At 54.6% G+C, this 17,749-nt stretch overlaps 1 protein-coding gene across 1 annotated transcript in view; it reads left to right on the top strand.

Annotated features, from left to right (window-relative positions):
* Window positions 1-17,749, top strand: part of PLXND1 (plexin D1) — an 83,858-nt gene that overhangs the window by 24,868 nt on the left and 41,241 nt on the right. Inside the window, exons 4-12 of the mRNA XM_075713815.1 lie at window positions 1,170-1,270; window positions 1,943-2,072; window positions 3,314-3,488; window positions 4,995-5,103; window positions 6,083-6,185; window positions 11,289-11,393; window positions 13,599-13,688; window positions 14,572-14,665; window positions 17,166-17,329. Of these exons, the coding sequence (XP_075569930.1) occupies window positions 1,170-1,270; window positions 1,943-2,072; window positions 3,314-3,488; window positions 4,995-5,103; window positions 6,083-6,185; window positions 11,289-11,393; window positions 13,599-13,688; window positions 14,572-14,665; window positions 17,166-17,329 (1,071 nt within the window). The remainder of the gene's footprint in view (window positions 1-1,169; window positions 1,271-1,942; window positions 2,073-3,313; window positions 3,489-4,994; window positions 5,104-6,082; window positions 6,186-11,288; window positions 11,394-13,598; window positions 13,689-14,571; window positions 14,666-17,165; window positions 17,330-17,749) is intronic.

Raw genomic sequence — 17,749 nt, 5'->3', positions numbered from 1 at the left:
GTATTTTCCAAGCCCTAATTCCCTGCAGATTGGTCATTATCATTTCACAGAACCCTCCCGGGATGCCTCTTTAGCCGATGTTTCACACTGCCTCATCTCAGCTCCCAGGCTGGGCTGTGCGCCTCATTTGGGCTTGATCAAACACCCAGTGCAGCACTTGTGATGCTCTCCTCTCTTTCTTTTCCAATAAACCAGATGACTTAATTTTTCTTTGGTGGAATTAGCATCCCGGGAAGCTCCCCGGGAGCTCAATGGGGTTGGGGGGGTGCTGAGCATCGCAGGGCTGGGGACCAGTGAAGTGTTGCAGGTAAAGCAGGGGTCAGGCCAAGGAGCCCACAGCCTGAGGTACGCTCGCTTGGTGGGAGCTCGGGGCTCTCAGCACCTCGTGTTGTCGGTCCCCGCTGTACCGAACGACTCAGTTTTCCTTCCCAAATGTTTAGAAATTGAGGAAGGAAAAAGCAGAAACTGACACATGCTTTCCCTCCAACTGCTCCTGCCGAGCAAGTCCCCAGAGGTACTTTGATTTCTTTACGAATTAAGGTTTCCAGAGTGGTTTTGCTTTCTGGTCATTTTGTAAGTAGCCAGATAGCATTCAGCTCTGTCTAGAAAGGCGCTTTCTGCAGGTCTGAGTGAGAGCTTTTCATGGGGAGGGACAAGCTGCGAAACCATCTCCATCTGGCGCATCAGAAAGGTGTGGTGTCGCTCTCCGTAGCCTGACCAGCACACATCTATCGCCGAGGTGCCGGCTGCAAAGGAGCAGCTCAGCTCAGCTCAGCGCTGCCACGCACCCCGTGGGACAACCGCACTGGCAGCAGCAAGCCCCGTCCCTTGGGCGTCCTTACCTGCCCGGGGGCACGTGGTCCCCGGGCTGGGACGGGCTCTGCTGGGGGCTCCGGCAGGGCAGTGGGCAGCTGCCTGTGCCGGTCCCCGTGCGGGCTGGTCGTACTTGGAGCACCCACCTCTGAGCGACGTGGGGAGGAGGGCGGTGGTGCCAGGGTCTGCTCCTTGCTGTCTGTTCTGTAAGGCTTGGTTCAGGCTAACGGGTTAAGTAGCCCGAGGCTGGTGTCTTGCCGCTAGCTACGTGTGGCCATACTGGCACATCCTGGCCGGGTTGAGTGTTTCTGCGGTGTTGTAAACCATTTGGAAGCAGTTGTGCTGTTGTCGTGCAGATGACGCGGGTGAAGGTGGCTGCCTGCAACCAGTACTCGACGTGCACAGAGTGCCTGGCCGCTGCTGACGCTTACTGCGGGTGGTGCACGATGGAGACCAGGTAGGAATGGTTGCGTCCTAGTGCGCTTTGGCATGTCCTTTGTCCTTCAAGCCCGGCCAAGGTTTTCTGGTGCCTTTTGTATTTCCACACAGTCACACTACCATTAGTCTTTGTCCATTCCTTACGAAATACATGCTTTTAAAAACAATTTCATCTGGTCTCAAACGGTTGGGATGCTCTTCAGAGCCAGGATTTAACTGTAGCTGCATTGAAATGCTGCAGTCAGCTGCCAGTGCAAAGAATATATTGCAGGCATCCAACCATGGGACTGAGAGAGCCAACACCCTGTTAAAGACTGTCTTTTGCCCTTGCAATTATTACTGATGTGTAGGAGACAACACTCAAAAAGGGATTTACAAAATTAGACTCTGTGTTTACAAATTGAAGAAGTTGGACCAAATGTCACCTTCTCCTCTTTGGTTTTGTGTTCAGCCTGCCTGCTCTCGCTTACCCTGAATCCTGATGCTCCGTTGATGCTGGTGGGAGTATGTGCCCTTATCGTGGCAACAGACACTTTAAATATAGCAGCAAAGCTTTAAGCTTAGCTGCATGGATGGAGGAAAAAGGTGTAGGGACAGGATTTTCTCAGGATCTTCCCTCACAAGGAAGTCAACATTTTTATCGCCTGTTTTAAAAATAATCAACCGCGAATTGTCCCTCTGTTCATTGCAGGTGTTCTCTGCAGCACGAGTGCACGAACTTCACAGGGGCCAACTTCTGGGCGAGTGCAAGTGAGGGAGTGCAGCAGTGCCCTTCCATGACCATCTTGGAGCCCGAGATTAATATCGACAAAGAGAACCCGGTGCGTTTGGTGTGAATACCAAATTAATCATGTGCAGCATCTCGTAGAGTCGTTACCTGCTCTCAGGGCTGGTCAATATCCATGCTCCTCTGGCACGGGGGCACGGCTCCACACGGCTCGGATATGGGTCGTGGGGATGCTGAGCTCTGTTGCGTGCTACCGCGTCCGGCCAAGGTTCTCAAAAGCGCCTGGAGGTGCCCTCCTGCGCCCGACACCCTGGGAGCCAGCAGGACATCAGCTGCTGAGCCTGTGGGTGAACAGGACTTCTAAAGCTGCTCAAATAAACACGCTGGAGAGATCTGTAAAATTTAAAAATGCAGAAGACCAGTTGCAGACAGCTAAATCGACTCATTTTCTGGTTTTGTATGTTGCTGTTTTTAACAATATTTTAATGATATTTTAAACGTTTTCATCAAAATATTTTGCATTTAAAGACAGACCCTCTCCCAGCGGCAAAGTTCTCGACCAGCCCTAACTTGGGGCAATTGCTCGTAAACAGGCAGCGGCTGGGGCAGGGCCCAGGCCAGAGCTGGCGAGGGGGATCCCACAGGACCCTCGCACCCGTCCGGCTCCGCTTCTGGTGGGCTGCGGGTCCCCAGGGAGTCACCCCGCTGACGGCGGGGGAAGCCAGCCAAGTGCGTGGGCTGCGCGTTTTCCTGAGTCACCCTCCTCAAAAGCATTCCCTTTCCGCAAAGCTTCCCGTCCCTTCCCCTCGGAGGCTGACGGCAAAAAGAAACGCCTGCAGCCAGCCCGCTCGGCCCTGCGTGCCGGGGCGGACGCTGAGCAGCCCTCCCAGCAGGCTCCCGCCGGGCTCCTCCGCCCCGGTCCCTGCTCCGCGCCGGCGCGAGCCGGCAGCTTCGGGCGCTCGGAAGCAGGGGTTAATATTTTCTGCTCGTGCAGGCGGCGTGGGTCGAGGGCAGGCTGGGCAGCCCGGGAGGGCTCAGCCCTTGCGTCATGCTTCCCCCGAGCGCTGTCCCAAGGCGGCCCCGGGCTGGGTTTTCGTGCCAGCTGGTAACGCAGCAGCTGCAGTTGTTGGAGTTCCTGGTGACCGAGCGCTTACTTCTGAAGCCAGGTTTTGTAGGCGGATGACTTTCAGAGTTCGAAGGGCATAAAATGAAAGAAAACGGCTATCCGTGGCCCTGTTTTGGAGTCGCTCGCCTATGAAAAGCTTGTAAAACATTGACAAATCCTAAACATGCTTTTCTGTCATAATAACTGATTTTTTTTCTGTCCAAATATAGGCCCTGATAATACAAATAAATGGGACTATCCCGAACCTGAATGGAACAAATATTTCATGTGACTATGGAAATAATATCCACATGGTAGCCAGAGTTGCCGGAGATTATGTAAACCAATTTATTTATTGCAGTTTACTTCCACGTGACAGATACCCAGCGTTTCCAGATGACCAAGGTATGTAGAGGAAAACAAGCTCGGTTCGTGCTAACCACTTTTGTGGACATAATTTTTTATAGGCTTTTTTTCTTGTTCCAGCTGTATGTGCAGATAATGCATACAGGGGAAAAAAAGACCCAGGCTGCTTCTGCTTTATAGGGCGTATGACTTTAAAGCATGGGAGTTCCGCCATCTTAACATGAATTGACAGTATTTCAGATCTATCAATTTCTGGTTTAGACGTCAGCATTTAAAAGCCAGTTCATGTACTTATTTTATTAAGATTTATCTGGTTAGAACTTCTGCTTTAGATTTAGTAAGTACTAAAACAAAAATGTTTTAGCCCTGGGGAAATAATGTTGCTACTAATATTGATATTTTCAATTGCTTTTGTTTAATTTCCCTCCCGGACGTGCGCTACCTTTCAAGAGAAGTTCTGGAAGAAGAGCAAGTGTGTACCTAAAGGCAGCTCAGGAACTCTTAATGTCATTTGTGCAATTAAAAGCCAGACTGAGGTTTTCTAGTATCCCCCTGCTTTCAGATGTTTTCAGAAACGGGATGCCCATCTTGAGGCTCCACGGAGCTGCGTTCTGGAGGTGGCAAGCACCTGCAGATGTGGTTGAAAGCCAACCGAGCCTTGAGAGCCAGGCTGACCAGATCTGATACTGGCCGCTGAGCAATGGAGACAGCCCCATTTTAGAGCTGCTTCTGAGAAGTTCGATGCTTCATTCCAGACTTGAGTGCTTGTTAATTCTTCATCTTTCAAGCCTGGAGTGAATGCTCTATTGAAGATGGCTGACTCCAGTAGGAGAAGAATTAGCCAGTCCTTTTGAAAATCCCACTTTTCATAGGCAAGTTTATAAAGCTGCATTGTTTTTCTCCCTAGCTATCCAAAGAATGGGAGATCATTAACTGTTCTGTATTGTTGGTTACGGCAATGTCCAAATGAATTTCTGGAATCCAATGCGCTGATTTATTGTACATATTCTGAAAGAGGCATTGTCTCTTGTCCCTGGTGCTTATATGGCAAAATTGCAAAGAAAAAAAAATGTGAAGCAATTTTGGGGGAAGGGGAAGTTCGTATAGCCTGTTAAGTAGCCAAAAAAGGGATTTCCACTCTTCTCTGCAGGTTTGTTGTCACGGGGAAAGTGTACAGGGTTTTAAAACACGATAACTAACATGTTTTAATTACCACATTTTTTTTTTAAATATCATTTAGCACCAACTGTAAGCGAAGACAATAATTAACTCTGCTAATTAACACTTGCACAACACGCTGGAATTTTCTGCTGAAAGTTGCAATGTTCATTTCTGGTGAGGGTGATGCAAAGTGTTGATTTAAGAGGGAAGAGCTGAAAGTCAGAGGGCAAAAGATGAATGGTCCGAGCTCTGAAATGCAGCTCAGAGGAAGCCCTAGAGAAAACAAATCAGATTTAGCCCTTGTTTTCCCAAGGGTCTGTCTTGTCTTCTAAGTGCGAGCGAGAGGCTCTTGCGACCCAATATTCTTTGGCTTGATTCTCTCAGACCACGTGGTCGTTGAAACTGCTCTCCGGGTCAACAGCAAAAACATTATCCGGGCCAATTTCACCATCTACGATTGCAAAAGAACTGGAAACATTTACCCGAAGAGAGCGTAAGTGACCCCGGTGTGCCGGCAGCCGGGCCACCGCGGGCAGGCGTCGGGCAGGCGTCGGGCAGGGTGCCGGTGGTGCCACGCCAGCGCGATGCAGGCAGATGGAGCGGTGTGAAGGCGGGAGGGTGCACGCACGGGCGAGGGTCCCCCAGCACGGGGTTAATGGGGGAGCGCAGCCACCCTGCCAGCGCGGCGGCTGGGGGCCTGGGCAGGATTTGGCAGTGGCGTAGTGGCTGCGCTGCCAGGGATTTACAAAGGAGGGTCCTCGCGGCGGATGGAGCCATCTGGACACGTTGGGGTTTTTTAAATGCGAATAATATTTTTGCATAAAGCTTGTTGTGTTAACCCTTAGGCAGCAGAGCCGGCCTGGCCGGCGATCCCCGGGGGTCTGTGGGGTGGTGAGGGAGCGGCGTGGGGAGGGGCGCGTTCCCCCTCTCCCCTGCCAGCCCCGGGTGGGAGCAGCCTCGTGCCCCTCATCGGCACGGTGGGCTGGAGGAGAGGGGTCTGGTGGCACCCACAGAGAGTCTCCCAGCTTTCAGGAGCGTAACAGCGGAGCCTGACGCAGGGATCCCCACGTCCTGCCCGCTGGCAGTCCCGCACCCCGTGCAGACCACGGGGGAGAGCCTTCCCCTGGCTCCACGGGGAGACGGACGGGGGGAAAGAGCATTTTGGGGGAAAAGAGGATTTTTCGCTCAGCAGGGGAGCAGCCAGAGCCAGTGGCTCCCGGTCTGCCGTGGCCCGGGGCCAGGTGGCGGCACCGCAGGCGGTGGTGCCGTGGAGCTGCCTCGGAGCGGCACTGGGGATGGTGGGCTCTGCCCGCGGCCCCTGCCAGCTCCCAGGGAGAGGAGGAGAGGGCGGCCCGGTGCCTGCCACAGACGGGTTTTTCTGGGCACCATTAAGGACTGAACACAACGTGTGAAGATGGATCGCACGGCTGAGCAGCCTGAAATCTGCTTTTCTCACCACTTTGCCATTTCAGATGCACCAGCTGCCTCTCGACCAGGTGGAAGTGTTACTGGTGCCCCTCCACCTACGCCTGCGTCTCCAACCACTCGCAGTGTGACGACGCGCTGAGGATGAAGGTAAGGCCCGTCAAACTTTGCTGCTTCGGGAGACCTTCCCACGTCGCTGTGCTGTTGCTGTTGTTTTCCTTCTCCCGGGGACGGAGGCAGATGGCCGGGGTTTGGCGGTGCTGCCCCGACAAGTGGGGGGCAGCTCCAAGGATGGCTCGGCTCGGCGTCACTGATGCGCTGCCTGGATGTGGGGAGTGTCTGCAGTCAGAAATGCTGCGATACGTGTCTCGCTTCCAAAGGCTCAGCAAATGGAGAGCAGGAGGGCCGCTCTGGAGTGCTGCTCTGCGTGCGTCGTGTTCGCAGCGCTCCCCGGCAGCGTGGGTGAGCGTGAGGCTGAGGCTGGGCTCCGACCGTCTCGCCTCGAGGTCCCCAGGCTGCGCTTTGCTTTACCTGGAGACCCTGGGGGGTCTTCGGGCACCGGTGCTCAGCGCGGTCTCAGCCGCTCCTCCCGGCTGGCTCTGAGTCTCCTCCATCAGCGGCTGGCACTTGCTGGCTGTGGCTTGTCCCGGCGGGATTTGGGGCACCCTCCTCTGCTGGTGTCGGGGAGGGGGATGCATGCAGGGCAGCCGTGCTGTGCCATGCCGTGCCATGCCGTGCCATGCCGTGCCGTGCCGTGCCGTGCCGTGCCGTGCCAGGAGGCACGTGTGTGTGAGGAGGCTGGCAGCCTGCCTAAAGCATTTGGCTGTCCCGGTGCCCTCAGCGGGCTCTGTCCCTCCATCACCTCTCACATCTGGAGCAATTCCACTATTTCTCTGCATCCTGGCACGCCTGGGTTTGAGTAATACAATAAACGTAGCAATACTTTACAATTCGTTTAGCTTTGACTAGGCTGTTGCGGTATGTTAATAATTTGCTGGAGCACCACTGGTGGTGCTCGTCTAAAGGAGAAAATCGCCCCTTTCCAAATTACAGCTTTAATAACCCAGAGGCTCAGTGTGCTCCTGCTTCTGAAATTTAAATTGAAGTTAATTTAAATAAAATTGGCTTTTTAGCAATCAATCTGCTGTAGATCCAAGCCAAGCTTTTACACTGTAAATTGAATATCCCTTTGGCACCGGTGCTCTGCCCTCATTTCAGCTCTTCCAGCGGTTCTCCGTGCTCGCCGCTGGCAGGAGTTTGGCCCCATGTCAGACGTCCCACCCGCAGCCACGGGCTCAACCCCGGGCGGGCCCTGGCATCTGCTCCCCTCCAGCGGGGAGGAGGTGGGTGGCTGCAAGTGCAGGGGACGGGGAAGGAGATGGGGCCACCATGTCACAGCTCTGCGTGGTCGTGTCTGGTGTAAAACCCTGGGACGCGGTTCCCGTCCCTGCTGGGTGGCAGCGGGGGGACGGCTCCCGGCAGCGCAGGGCAGCGCTGGTCCGTCCTCTGGCTTGTGAAGTGTGTCTGGATGGGTTCTGCTTCCCGGTGAATGTCTGTCCGTACCGGGCAGTTTGAGGAAGCACCCTCTGCTTTGTCAGCTGCCCAGATTTCAGAAAGCGTCTGGCGTTTTCTCTTGCTGTCTGGATGGGGGCTGGCCACTTGAAAATTGTCACTGATGGCTGCTCAGGGTGTGGGACCCACGTGCTGAGGCTGCATGGTGGGGTGTCTGCCCTGTGCCGGGACACCCGGAACTGTGCCGGGTGCTGGCGGCGTGCTGGGCTGCGGGGGTACGCGGCCTCGCAGTGCAGAGGGCTGCGAGCCGCGGGTGCTCGTGCTGCGCCGTCCGCCGGCGCCGGGGCTGCCACGGCTGCTGCTCGGGCAGGGGCTCCGGGGGCTGCCAGCCCCACCAGCAGCACTGGGTGACGGCAGGGCTGCGGGAGCAGCTGGGGGCCGCCACGGGTTGGTCCTCCATCAGTGTTTTTAGTCACGGCTGGTACACAGCGTGTTCATCATTAAATCTAGAGGAAGAGTTTGGGCTGCAAGAGGACTTCGGAAGAAGGTCCTGCATTGTTGGATTGACTTTTTCCTTGACAAAGCCTGCAACTTGGCTGGCAAATGCAAAAATTGCCTGAGATAATTTGAGTCCTTTGACTTAAGTGTAGCTGCTGCTCGAAAGGCAGGTCAGCGGAGCGGGGAGCGGTGTGTTTGCCTGGCTTAGCCCAGGTGTCCCTGCCAGACTGTGTCTGGGGAGATGCCGGGGTGGATTTGAGAACCAGATCTTGGTGAGTCCAGCTGTCCCTCATCCCTGCCCCGCAGAGCAGAGCCTGGCCTTGTGCCCTCCCCTGTGCAGGGCTCTTGGAGGGGGACGAGCAGTAAAACCGATGGCGTGGGGGTAAAACCCTCCTGCAGTGCCCGTGCCACTGGTGGCAGGGCATGGGGCTCCTTGCACGGAGCCTCTTGGGGCCGGACCCAGACGATCCCTTGTAAAGCCAAACCCGAGGCTGTGGCTGTCGGTCGGCGATGCCTGCCATGGCACTGGAGTCACTGTGGGACCTGGCATGCCAGCCGTCGGGTCTGGCGGATCTCCGTGGCGTGAGGCTGGAGGATGTCCCGGGACACGGGAGCAAGCGGAGAGCAGGGTAAGGGCGAGGTGGCGTTGCCCGCGTCGCTGCGAACGGGGAGCAGTCCGAGCCGGGGGCGGCGGGGACCACGGGCGCCTGGTGTCTCCAAGCTGGCGGAGCATCCCTGCCCTGTCTGAGCTCGCTCCTGCCGCTGCGCGTGTGCCGGCACCCCGCGCTCTGCAGCCACACGCTGGGAACTGGCCCCGCCGAAACCAAACCCAACAGAGACGTCGTTCTGCTCCTGAGCGCACAGCCAGTGCCGCTGTGGAGCGGGGCACAGGGGTGCTGGGATGGATGGACCTCGGCAGCCCAGCGTCGGATCTGCCTCCATGGCCAAGGGGACCGTGCGGGACAGCGTGGCACGGGGTGGTCGCGCATCGCCGTGGGGAATAGCTGTTCTGCCTGGAGGGAGGAAATTAGGGTCGTGGACATGGGTCTCGAGGAGCCTCACCTGCGTTTTAGGGAGAGCTGCGCCCAGTCTTCCCACTCTGCTCCCATTGCCTCAAGCAGACGATGAGAGCCAGGGTTACCCTCTGGCAGGGATAACTGTGCTTATCCTTCCTTAAGGATAACCATGCCTATCCTCTCTTTCTCGCCTCTGATCTCCTTTCTCAGAGATGCAGTTCAGTTGGATGCTGCACCTGGTTTGGGCACATTCCTGTTTTATCTCTGCGCCTTTCTTAGCTCTTCCTGCTGATTTCAGTGAGCAGCCTGCAGGACGAGGTGCTCTGTAGCCCTGGAAACATGGTGCCTCGTCCTACAGGCAGAGCTTTCAGTAAACAAACTGTTCCTGGCGTGGCTGCACCTGAAAACTGGGCCGCCGGGAAGCCCGCATCATACTGGCTTCATCCGCAGCATTTTAAACATTCAGACCCTTTGCCCTGATCCAGACGTGAATGATATAATCAGCTGGGAAGCTCTGCTTCTAGCCGCTGATGAACAGCAGGAGAAGGGGCTGCAAGACGACAAGTTAATCAGTCCTCTAAAGTGTATTTATCTAGCAAGCTATGCCAGCTGCTGTGACATGCAAGGACACACCAGGCCATAGGAGCTTTTGCATGAATTTTCAGTTGTAGCCCTGCTGGTTTTATTTTAACTCTTTTGATTCTCCTGGAAGAGTCTTGGGACTGAAATCTCTCTCCAGTGCTTTGCTTTGTTGTTTCACTTCTCTTATCATGCGCATCTCTGTTATTTAATCTCCTTGTTTAGGCAGCACCAACTGTGCTTGGTTAAGATGAGTGTCCTGATAGAAATGAAGCTGTTTTCCACAGTCAAACAGGCATTTCCAGGTAGTTCCCTGACCCCTAGCTAGGTCTGGGGAAGGCAGGAGAGAAACCTCACGCTCACTGTGTGTCTGGCACCGGGGATGTGTCCTGCCAGGCACCTCGGCGCGAGAAGGGCAGGCGGTACCTCTCATCAGAGCAGCAGCAGCACTGTCATCAGCAGAGTCACAGCGGGGCAACCCTTGATGCAAGTGGGAAGGAAATCTTCCCTGCTGCAAATTATTCTGCATAATGCACCAAATATTTTGTTGCCTTTTACCCCAATGGCTCCACTGTCAAAGGCATTAATCTGGATATACCCTGAGGCAACGGAGAAGCTGGCTTCATTTTTGTTGTAGTTTTGCAGTGTGGTTTACATCTCATGAGAGAACAGGATGGGCTTGTCATACAGATTTGAATACTGAGTCAGCTCCAGTATCTGAGCCATCAATTTAAAGTGAGAACAAAAGTAGGGGGACAGATGACCTTTTAAAATCATTTTTCAGCTTCATTTAGGCCTTTCATTTCAGCTGTCCTACCGCTGCAGTCCCCTTGCTGAAGCCCCTACAGCTCGTTATACCCTTTCCTCTGCGCACACACGCGTGCACACACAAACCCCCGCACACTTCTGAAACGACACTGTGCAGGAGGGAGACCGCTGGAAAGCGAAATCTCTGCAGGGGCTTGCAGAAATGCGCATTGCAATGTGTGAGACGTCGGCTTCCCGCTGGCAGGAGGGGGGTCGCACCGGCAGGTTTGCCGTCGTAGGCTGCAGTGCCTCCTTTTAGTGTCACTCCAGCCCCGTCTTCCAACATTTAAGTGCATGTAATGAGGGAGCTGCCCTGAGTGGCAGCTGAGGAGTGCATACACATTTGCTTTTTACCTGGGAGGACATTTTTTTCCAGTGCAGGGAGATAAAAGCGCAGGCTTGGCCCCCCACTGCCCGGGGGCCGGGAGCTGCCGATGTCCCCAAGCTGGCGGAGGAGGCAGGTGGGAGCGGGGGGGGAATTCCTGCTGGGGTCTTCCCTTCGCCAGCCCATGGCTGCTGGCCCATGGCTGCGGATGAGCCCTCCTGGAAACCCGGCCACCCTGCCGTGGTTATATCTGGCCGCTAGCAGAGGGGTGGATCTTATGGCGGTGCCAAAGCTGGAGTCTCCGGGGAGGAAGGCTCCACGTGGCGTTACCACTCTGTGCGTCATGGTGCCAGTTTGGTGTTTCACTTTCTAGGGTTACAGCGTGATCTGACTTTGAAGATGTAGTGAAATTAATCTTATCAAGGGCCCCGATGTGTCTTCTTGCCTCATCACTGAGGATGCTCAGCATGCACTCAGATAACCTCTCTTTCTTTTGTCTTGTTTTGTACCTAACAGAAGAAAATTGACTGTCCGCGAATCATACCTGCCTCGCTGGACCCAATGCCCACGGGAGTATCTCGGGACATTACAATCTCACTGGCAAACGCAACTTTCTCTAAGGTAAGCGAGTTCCTGGAGAGATCGGGAAGGTGCAGCTGAGCCTAGGCTGGTGCGCAGCAAGGTGGCCAGGTCAGACGAAGGGAGTTTAAGTACGAGCTGGTTTCTGCCTTGGGAGCGGGTGATTGCGTTAGCAGCTGGAATCACTGCGTTAACCAAAGATGTTGGTGGAAAACAACACCCCGACGGCGAGCGAGGTTGCACGGTGAAGCCGAAGGGAGATGCTGTTTGTGCACAGGCATTCTCCGGGGATCTCCCGCAATTAGTGACAGGCTTTTTGCAGCCGGTGGAAAAAGGAGGTTTATACACCTTGTAAAACAGTCACTAGAACAAAATGTTTGGGGAAAATAAAGTTCCCGGTTTCCTTGTGGGTGTTTGCTCCACCGCAGAGCGTGACGGTGTCGCACTCTCCCGGCGCCGTGTGCCAGCCTGGCCCCATCGCCCCGCGCTTAGGAACGAAGGACAAAGCCCAGAGCTGCGGGAAGGGAGCCCTGTGCTGGCTAAGCCGCTGCTTGGAGTACAGCTCGGGAATATGTTTTAACTTAACTGCTGGTGGTCACTGCGGAGCTCTTATTTTTTGTGAAAAAACCCTTTCTGTGAAATTTTCTGGCATGCGAATTGTAATAGGGCAAAAAGTGGGAGTGGATGTCAAATGGTGCCTTTGGTGATGCGACACGCGCCAGGAGGAACCAGAGGAATGTGGGGCAGTGAGGCTGAGCACTGGGAAAATACTTGACTAAGCTCTGATATTTGTAGAAAGCCGCCCTGTGCCATTTTGGGTGAAGTCTTCAGCGGGTCCCTTGGGGCCTGGCTCGCCATGCCCCTGCAGGGGATTCCCGCGTGCGGGACGGAAGGCAACTCCTCTTTCTGCAGGGAAAGGAGAAGGTTGGAAACGCCGATGGCACTGCCTGGCTTGCTGTGCCGGCGGCGGCAGGGGAGCTGCCGGGCGCTGCAGAGGTGCCGCTGCCGCCGGACCCCCTGCCCTCTGGCACGGGGCAGAGACAAGCTCTCCCGCTGGCTGGGGCTGCCATTTCCTGCACATTTCCTCTGCAAATGAGGATGTGCCCTCTGCAATCAGCAGAAGTGGGCGAGAAATCCTTCTTCCTCTGTGGATGCTGGAGGTGGCTGAAGAGGAAGCAATTCTGCCTGTAACCGGATCGGAAATGAAGTCAGCAGGAAAGGGGCCGAGGCACACCGCACCGGGGCGGCTGGAGAGGCTCTGGCAGCCCGGCATCCTCCCGCCACCATCCGCAAACTGTCCTGGGGCACTGGGCGGGATTCCTTCTCCGTTCCCCTCCACAGGAGCTCACAAGCACTGCTGGAGCTCGGAGCAATGGAGACGTGTGCCCCGACACCTTCGCTGCCCGGGCGGTGGGCGAGGGGCGGGGGGCACGGGCCAGGCTGCAGAGCAGAAGCTGCCTGGGCGCGAGCGATGCACTGGAGGAGATTCCAGTCTGCCCTTCGCGGCCGCGTGTGTGTTCACTGAGCACATCTGCCTTTGAATGTACTCACTTTGGAGGACTTTGGGTCCTCATTTGAATTAGGGGTTTGCTCTGTGAAGTTATTGGGAGGAGAAGGCGGCTTTGAGCCCAAATCACAGACTGCTTTGGTCTGGTTTGGGCGAGGCGGCTTGGGACCACGCTGGCTCTCAGTCTGCATTGCAGCATGAGCTCTGAACATCCCCGGTCCAGAGGAACCTGGGTACCCTGCTGGCAGGGGTTACGAGAGCATAGCCCGGCCAGGCACATCCCCTGGTCTGCGAGTGCCGTGGGTCAGGCAAGTCTCCTGGTCTGCACGTGCTGTGGGTCAGGCACGTCCCCTGGTCTGCCAGTGCCGTGGGTCAGGCACGTCCCCTGGTCTGCGAGTGCCGTGTGTCCCCAGCTCCAGGAGCGGCTGCCCCACACCAGGTCGTGACGCTTCGCAGCAGCGCGCTGGGCGAGAGCAAGAGACGGGGCTTGGCTCCCACGTGCAATGCTCAGCCTGCAGCAGTTTTATGTATAAGCGTGTAACAGAGCAGGACTAATTAGGCACAGATCCCAGCCCCATTTACAGTATCAGGTTCTGATCTCCTATTTGACTTGGAATGCAGTTCGGGTACTGATGGCAGAAACAAGGTGAGACACGGCGCCTGCCGTATCGGCTGACTGAGACGGAGAACTGCACAAAACGGTTGTTGCAGCCATTCTGCCCTTCTCTTCTCTCTCCCAGGAGACAGCTCTGGAGTGCCATTTTGGGACAGACAGGACATTTGAAGCCCGGTGGGTGAACTCCTCTGCCGTGGAGTGCGTACACGTGCTGGTGAGTTGGGGGGTGAGGCTGCCAGCCCCTGCTCACCCGCGGCGTGGGGCAGGTCCAAGGGAAGGGAGGGTCTTGCCCCAACCTCCCACCCTGTGGCTGGGACGCTGGCCTCCCCTCCTCGCTCCCTCCGCTTCCAGCTGAAGAAAGTGCAAACCGGGTTCGCCCCTCTGGCAAGAGGCTCTTTACGTGTGCTGGTGCACGAGTGTTCACAAGTCACCCATGCTGTGTGGTCTGCTCCGTGGGTATCTGCAGTGGCTCCGGTCCCTGCTCCGCTGGGGTTTGGGAAGGAGCAGCTTGTTTACCTTTCTAAATGGGAAGAGTTCAATTCAGGCAAAAAATTTGGCCACCTTTCAGTGTTGCTATTTCTGTAGCTTTAATTCTGAACTAGGAATTGGCCTGAGAAAATGCTCAGACGCTCACCGAAGAGCGGTGTGTGGTTGTTGGAGGGCAAACTGCACCTCTGAAATGCAGCAAATGCTTGAACTTCCACCGATGGGAATATTGCGAGTAGAAGCTGGAGAGGAGCACTTCCCCATCACATCACCTGCAAAACTCTGTACGGTAGCCTGGCACTGAAAATGCACAGCCTGGCCAGTCTGCTAGTTTTCCTGTCCGTTTCTACTAGAAATAGCAGCAAGCCAGGGCTCTGCTCTCACTGTGGTGTGCACCCTGCCCCGGTGCCCTTTGGTGGGACCTCAGCAGAACAGCTAAGACAGAAAACAGCCTTCCCTCTCTTTCTCTCTGCTAAAGATGGGACCCTCCTGTATTGAGAAGCAGTGGTCAGAGAAGCCGCACGAGGAATGTTAATCCATGTAGTGTGCGTATGGAACCTTGTATGTTACTAAATTTCTTAAGCTTCTGTTTATTTGTTTTTTGTGTGCAGCTCCACACATCAGAAAAAAGCCATCTCTTCCCAGTGAACCTTCAGCTGAAGGACAGACCAGACAGATTTATTGACAGTCCAGAGAAGATGACAGGTCTGAGTTGAAAATATTTTTATTCTGCTCTCATCTGGTCAGCTTGAATGACTCTAAAATCCTGGCAAAGTTTATGGGTTCAGGAGAGAGATACCATGGCTCAGCTGGGCGCAGCTCGGTTCTTTCTCTCAGGCACACGCAAAAAACGTATTAACCCCGAATTGCACCCATGTGAGCGCGTGCCCAGACGGACGCCCGCAGACATCCCCGAATTGCACCCATGTGAGCGCGTGCCCAGGCGGACGCCCGCAGACATCCATCCCCTTTACCCCCAGGGAAAGTCAAGCCCCGTCCTTGAGCGCAGGCAGCGGTTGAGGTCTCGCCGGCCAGCGGCGCATGGGACGGGATGTGCCAGTGCTCTCGGTCACAGCAGGGACATGGGGTGTCCCCAGGGTCGGGGAGGAATTCCTCCTGGAGCAGATAAGGGGAAGGCTCTGCTGTGAGCTCTCACAAGAGCGTGGCATCAAGGTTCAGCAGGCTGTAAAAACTGAGTCTTTTTTTTTTTTTCCTTCTGTGCTGAGAAAGAATAAAATGTGTAAACACATTTCACCCCTGGCCCACTCTTGGTCTCTGGGAAGAGCACTCGGATTCCCAAAAAAGCCCTTGCTACATCAGCAGACTAAGGAGGGCAGGCAGAGAGTCAGATCAAGAGTGCACTCAGGCGAGGCGTTTAGATAGGAGAAGGCCGGCCAGCCGGCCGACAGAGCCAGCGTTTGCACAACAGCTTCCCCCTGCCCTGGCCGGAGACTCGGTGTTGCACCTAGCAATGTGCTCTGCTGGAGGCAGCAGCTTTGGGCTCTTTTCCCTCTCAGTAGTGTCAGCAATTGTAGTAGAAGAAACTGATTTACCCTCGATGCAAATGAGAACTAGATGCCTGAAGTGAGAATTTTTTTTTTTTTCTTTAGAGGATGGCTGTAATAGGTAGAGAGACATTAATACCATCAGCCACTGACCCAGGATAAAAAGGTTTCCCCATAGTAAATCCCAGTATATAAAGGAGGCTTGTCTTGCAAAGCATTCCACATTGGTGAAATAACCTTTGAAATACCAGCATGGGTAGGCATGAGACATGACTTCCTTGCAGAAAGAAGAGGGTGTCCGTGTTTTCGAGATACAGAGGTAGCCCCGAGGAGAGGGGTGGGAGATCTGAGCTAAGACTATTTTGATGTGCAAGAGAAGACTCTTAGTTCTCAGTGTGGGTGGTGCTGGGAGCCAAAACGACAGCGGAAAGAGTGTGGAATCCCCGTCCCTCCTGCACGGAGGAGGAGCTCACTTACGCAGACTGTGTTTGCATCGATCTGAATTTGCCACAATATTTGGAGATCTGTGGGACCGTTAGACTGCTCTGGCTCCTCCTCACCTTGATCAGATTGGTGCGAGTAACATTAGAGAGGCTGACTTGCAAGCAGAGACAGAGATCTGCCGGGCCAATTATAAATGTGTGCATCTTTTATACTGTAATGGAATTACTGCTATTAGTGTCCGTTATTTCAATATTTATTAGCTTTTATTGTAAACTGTGTTTTGGTAGTCCACTGAAGGAATCCCAGCCCTTTGCTGTTGGGTGGAAAACCAACCAGTGTCATTCACTGGGTAGACTCAAGATTAGGTGAAATAAGCTCATTTTTTTGTGGAGAATGGGAGGCTCCCTCGGTGCCGATGACGTTTCGTTAGCATGAGCACAGGCAGAGCGTTGAGGGCTGAGGGATTCGTTAGTTGCTTATGAAGCGCCTCGAGATCCTCCCATGAACAGAAGTGCAAAATGTGACTGTTTCTTTGTTTTATGTTCTCCTGCAAAGTCTCCTCGGGGGAAAGGGTGTGAAAGCAACATTTCCTGAGTGTTTCTGGCTGTTTATCTCAGCGGATACCCACACTCCAGCAGCAGAAGTCTTTAGGCTGGAGAGGAAATGTAACCTAGGGCACTAGCTAATGAAGAGGTGAAAGCGGTGTAGGAAAATGATGTGGAAGCTGAGCTGAGCAGATCTGGAGGGAGAAGTCAATGAAAGGGGCCCGTGGTCACCAGGGGGAAGGAAAGGAACTGTAAACACTGTACAAAGCACTGTAACCATCCGATTTTTGTCAGAGTGTGGAAGCAATGTGATTGCTTTGCTAACAGGATGGAGCCAGCCTTGCAAAAGCAGCTTCCCATGTGGATGCTGAGAGTTGGAAACATGTAGCATAAATTGACAAAAGGTTCCGAGTTTGGGTGTTGTTTGTTTTTCAAAGGGAAGAAAAAGGAAAAGAAAGTGCTAAATTATATTGCAGTGAGAACAAGCACCCAGTCCTTCTGGGAAATCTTCAGGATGGCAGCCAAGCGCTGCCTCATCTTGCTGTACGTGCAAGCTGCTCCGCTCATCCACTGCATTTCAGATGTTACTTGGATTAATGTAGCCGGGGGGTGCAGGGGGAGCAGGGGGGTGTTTGACCGCCTCAGGCTAAGCAAAGCTGTGAAAGTCTCCAGCCCAGGAGCTCACATTTTCTGTTGTCTCTGGTGGTTTAGTGGAGGTGTACAACTGTGCGACTGGGAGTGCTGACTGTTCTCAGTGCCTGGGGAGGGAGGACCTGGGGCACCGCTGCGTCTGGAGTGAGAGCAGCTCCAGCTGCAGGCTGCACAGCGAGCCCCCGCACGTCTCCGACGTCTGTCCAGCTCCGGAGATTAAGAAGGTAAGACCCGAATGCAACGCGGAGGGCGCGCGTGGCATGGCAGGCGATGCGGAGGGCTGGAACCGGCTGCGCTGTCCCCAGCTGGGGGCAAAGGAGGAACCGCGCTTTGTCCCTGGCACAGGACAGGGTCAAGACCAGCACTGAATTGTTCTCTGACTTTCTATGCTGTTGAGTCATCTGATGCCAAGGACATCTTGCTAGTGACAAGATCCAGTCTTCGTTGTGTTAGTGGGAAAAACACCACCAGCACAATCAAAATGCCCCAGAGTTCCTGGGGTTGGTAAAAGTGAGAAAGATTTGTAGGGCCGGCTGAAGGATTCTTATCAGGAATAGTGTTTAATGGAGCATAGCTGAAATGTGAATGTGAGCCCTATCTCCAGGCACATGCTCTGCAGTTCTGCTGAGATTAACAGTGACAGA

This window comes from Pelecanus crispus, chromosome 7 (assembly GCF_030463565.1).
Source record: "Pelecanus crispus isolate bPelCri1 chromosome 7, bPelCri1.pri, whole genome shotgun sequence".
In the NCBI taxonomy this organism is placed as follows: domain Eukaryota; kingdom Metazoa; phylum Chordata; class Aves; order Pelecaniformes; family Pelecanidae; genus Pelecanus; species Pelecanus crispus.
Note: the sequence above shows the minus strand (reverse complement) of the source record. Positions and strands in the feature narration are given on the sequence as shown.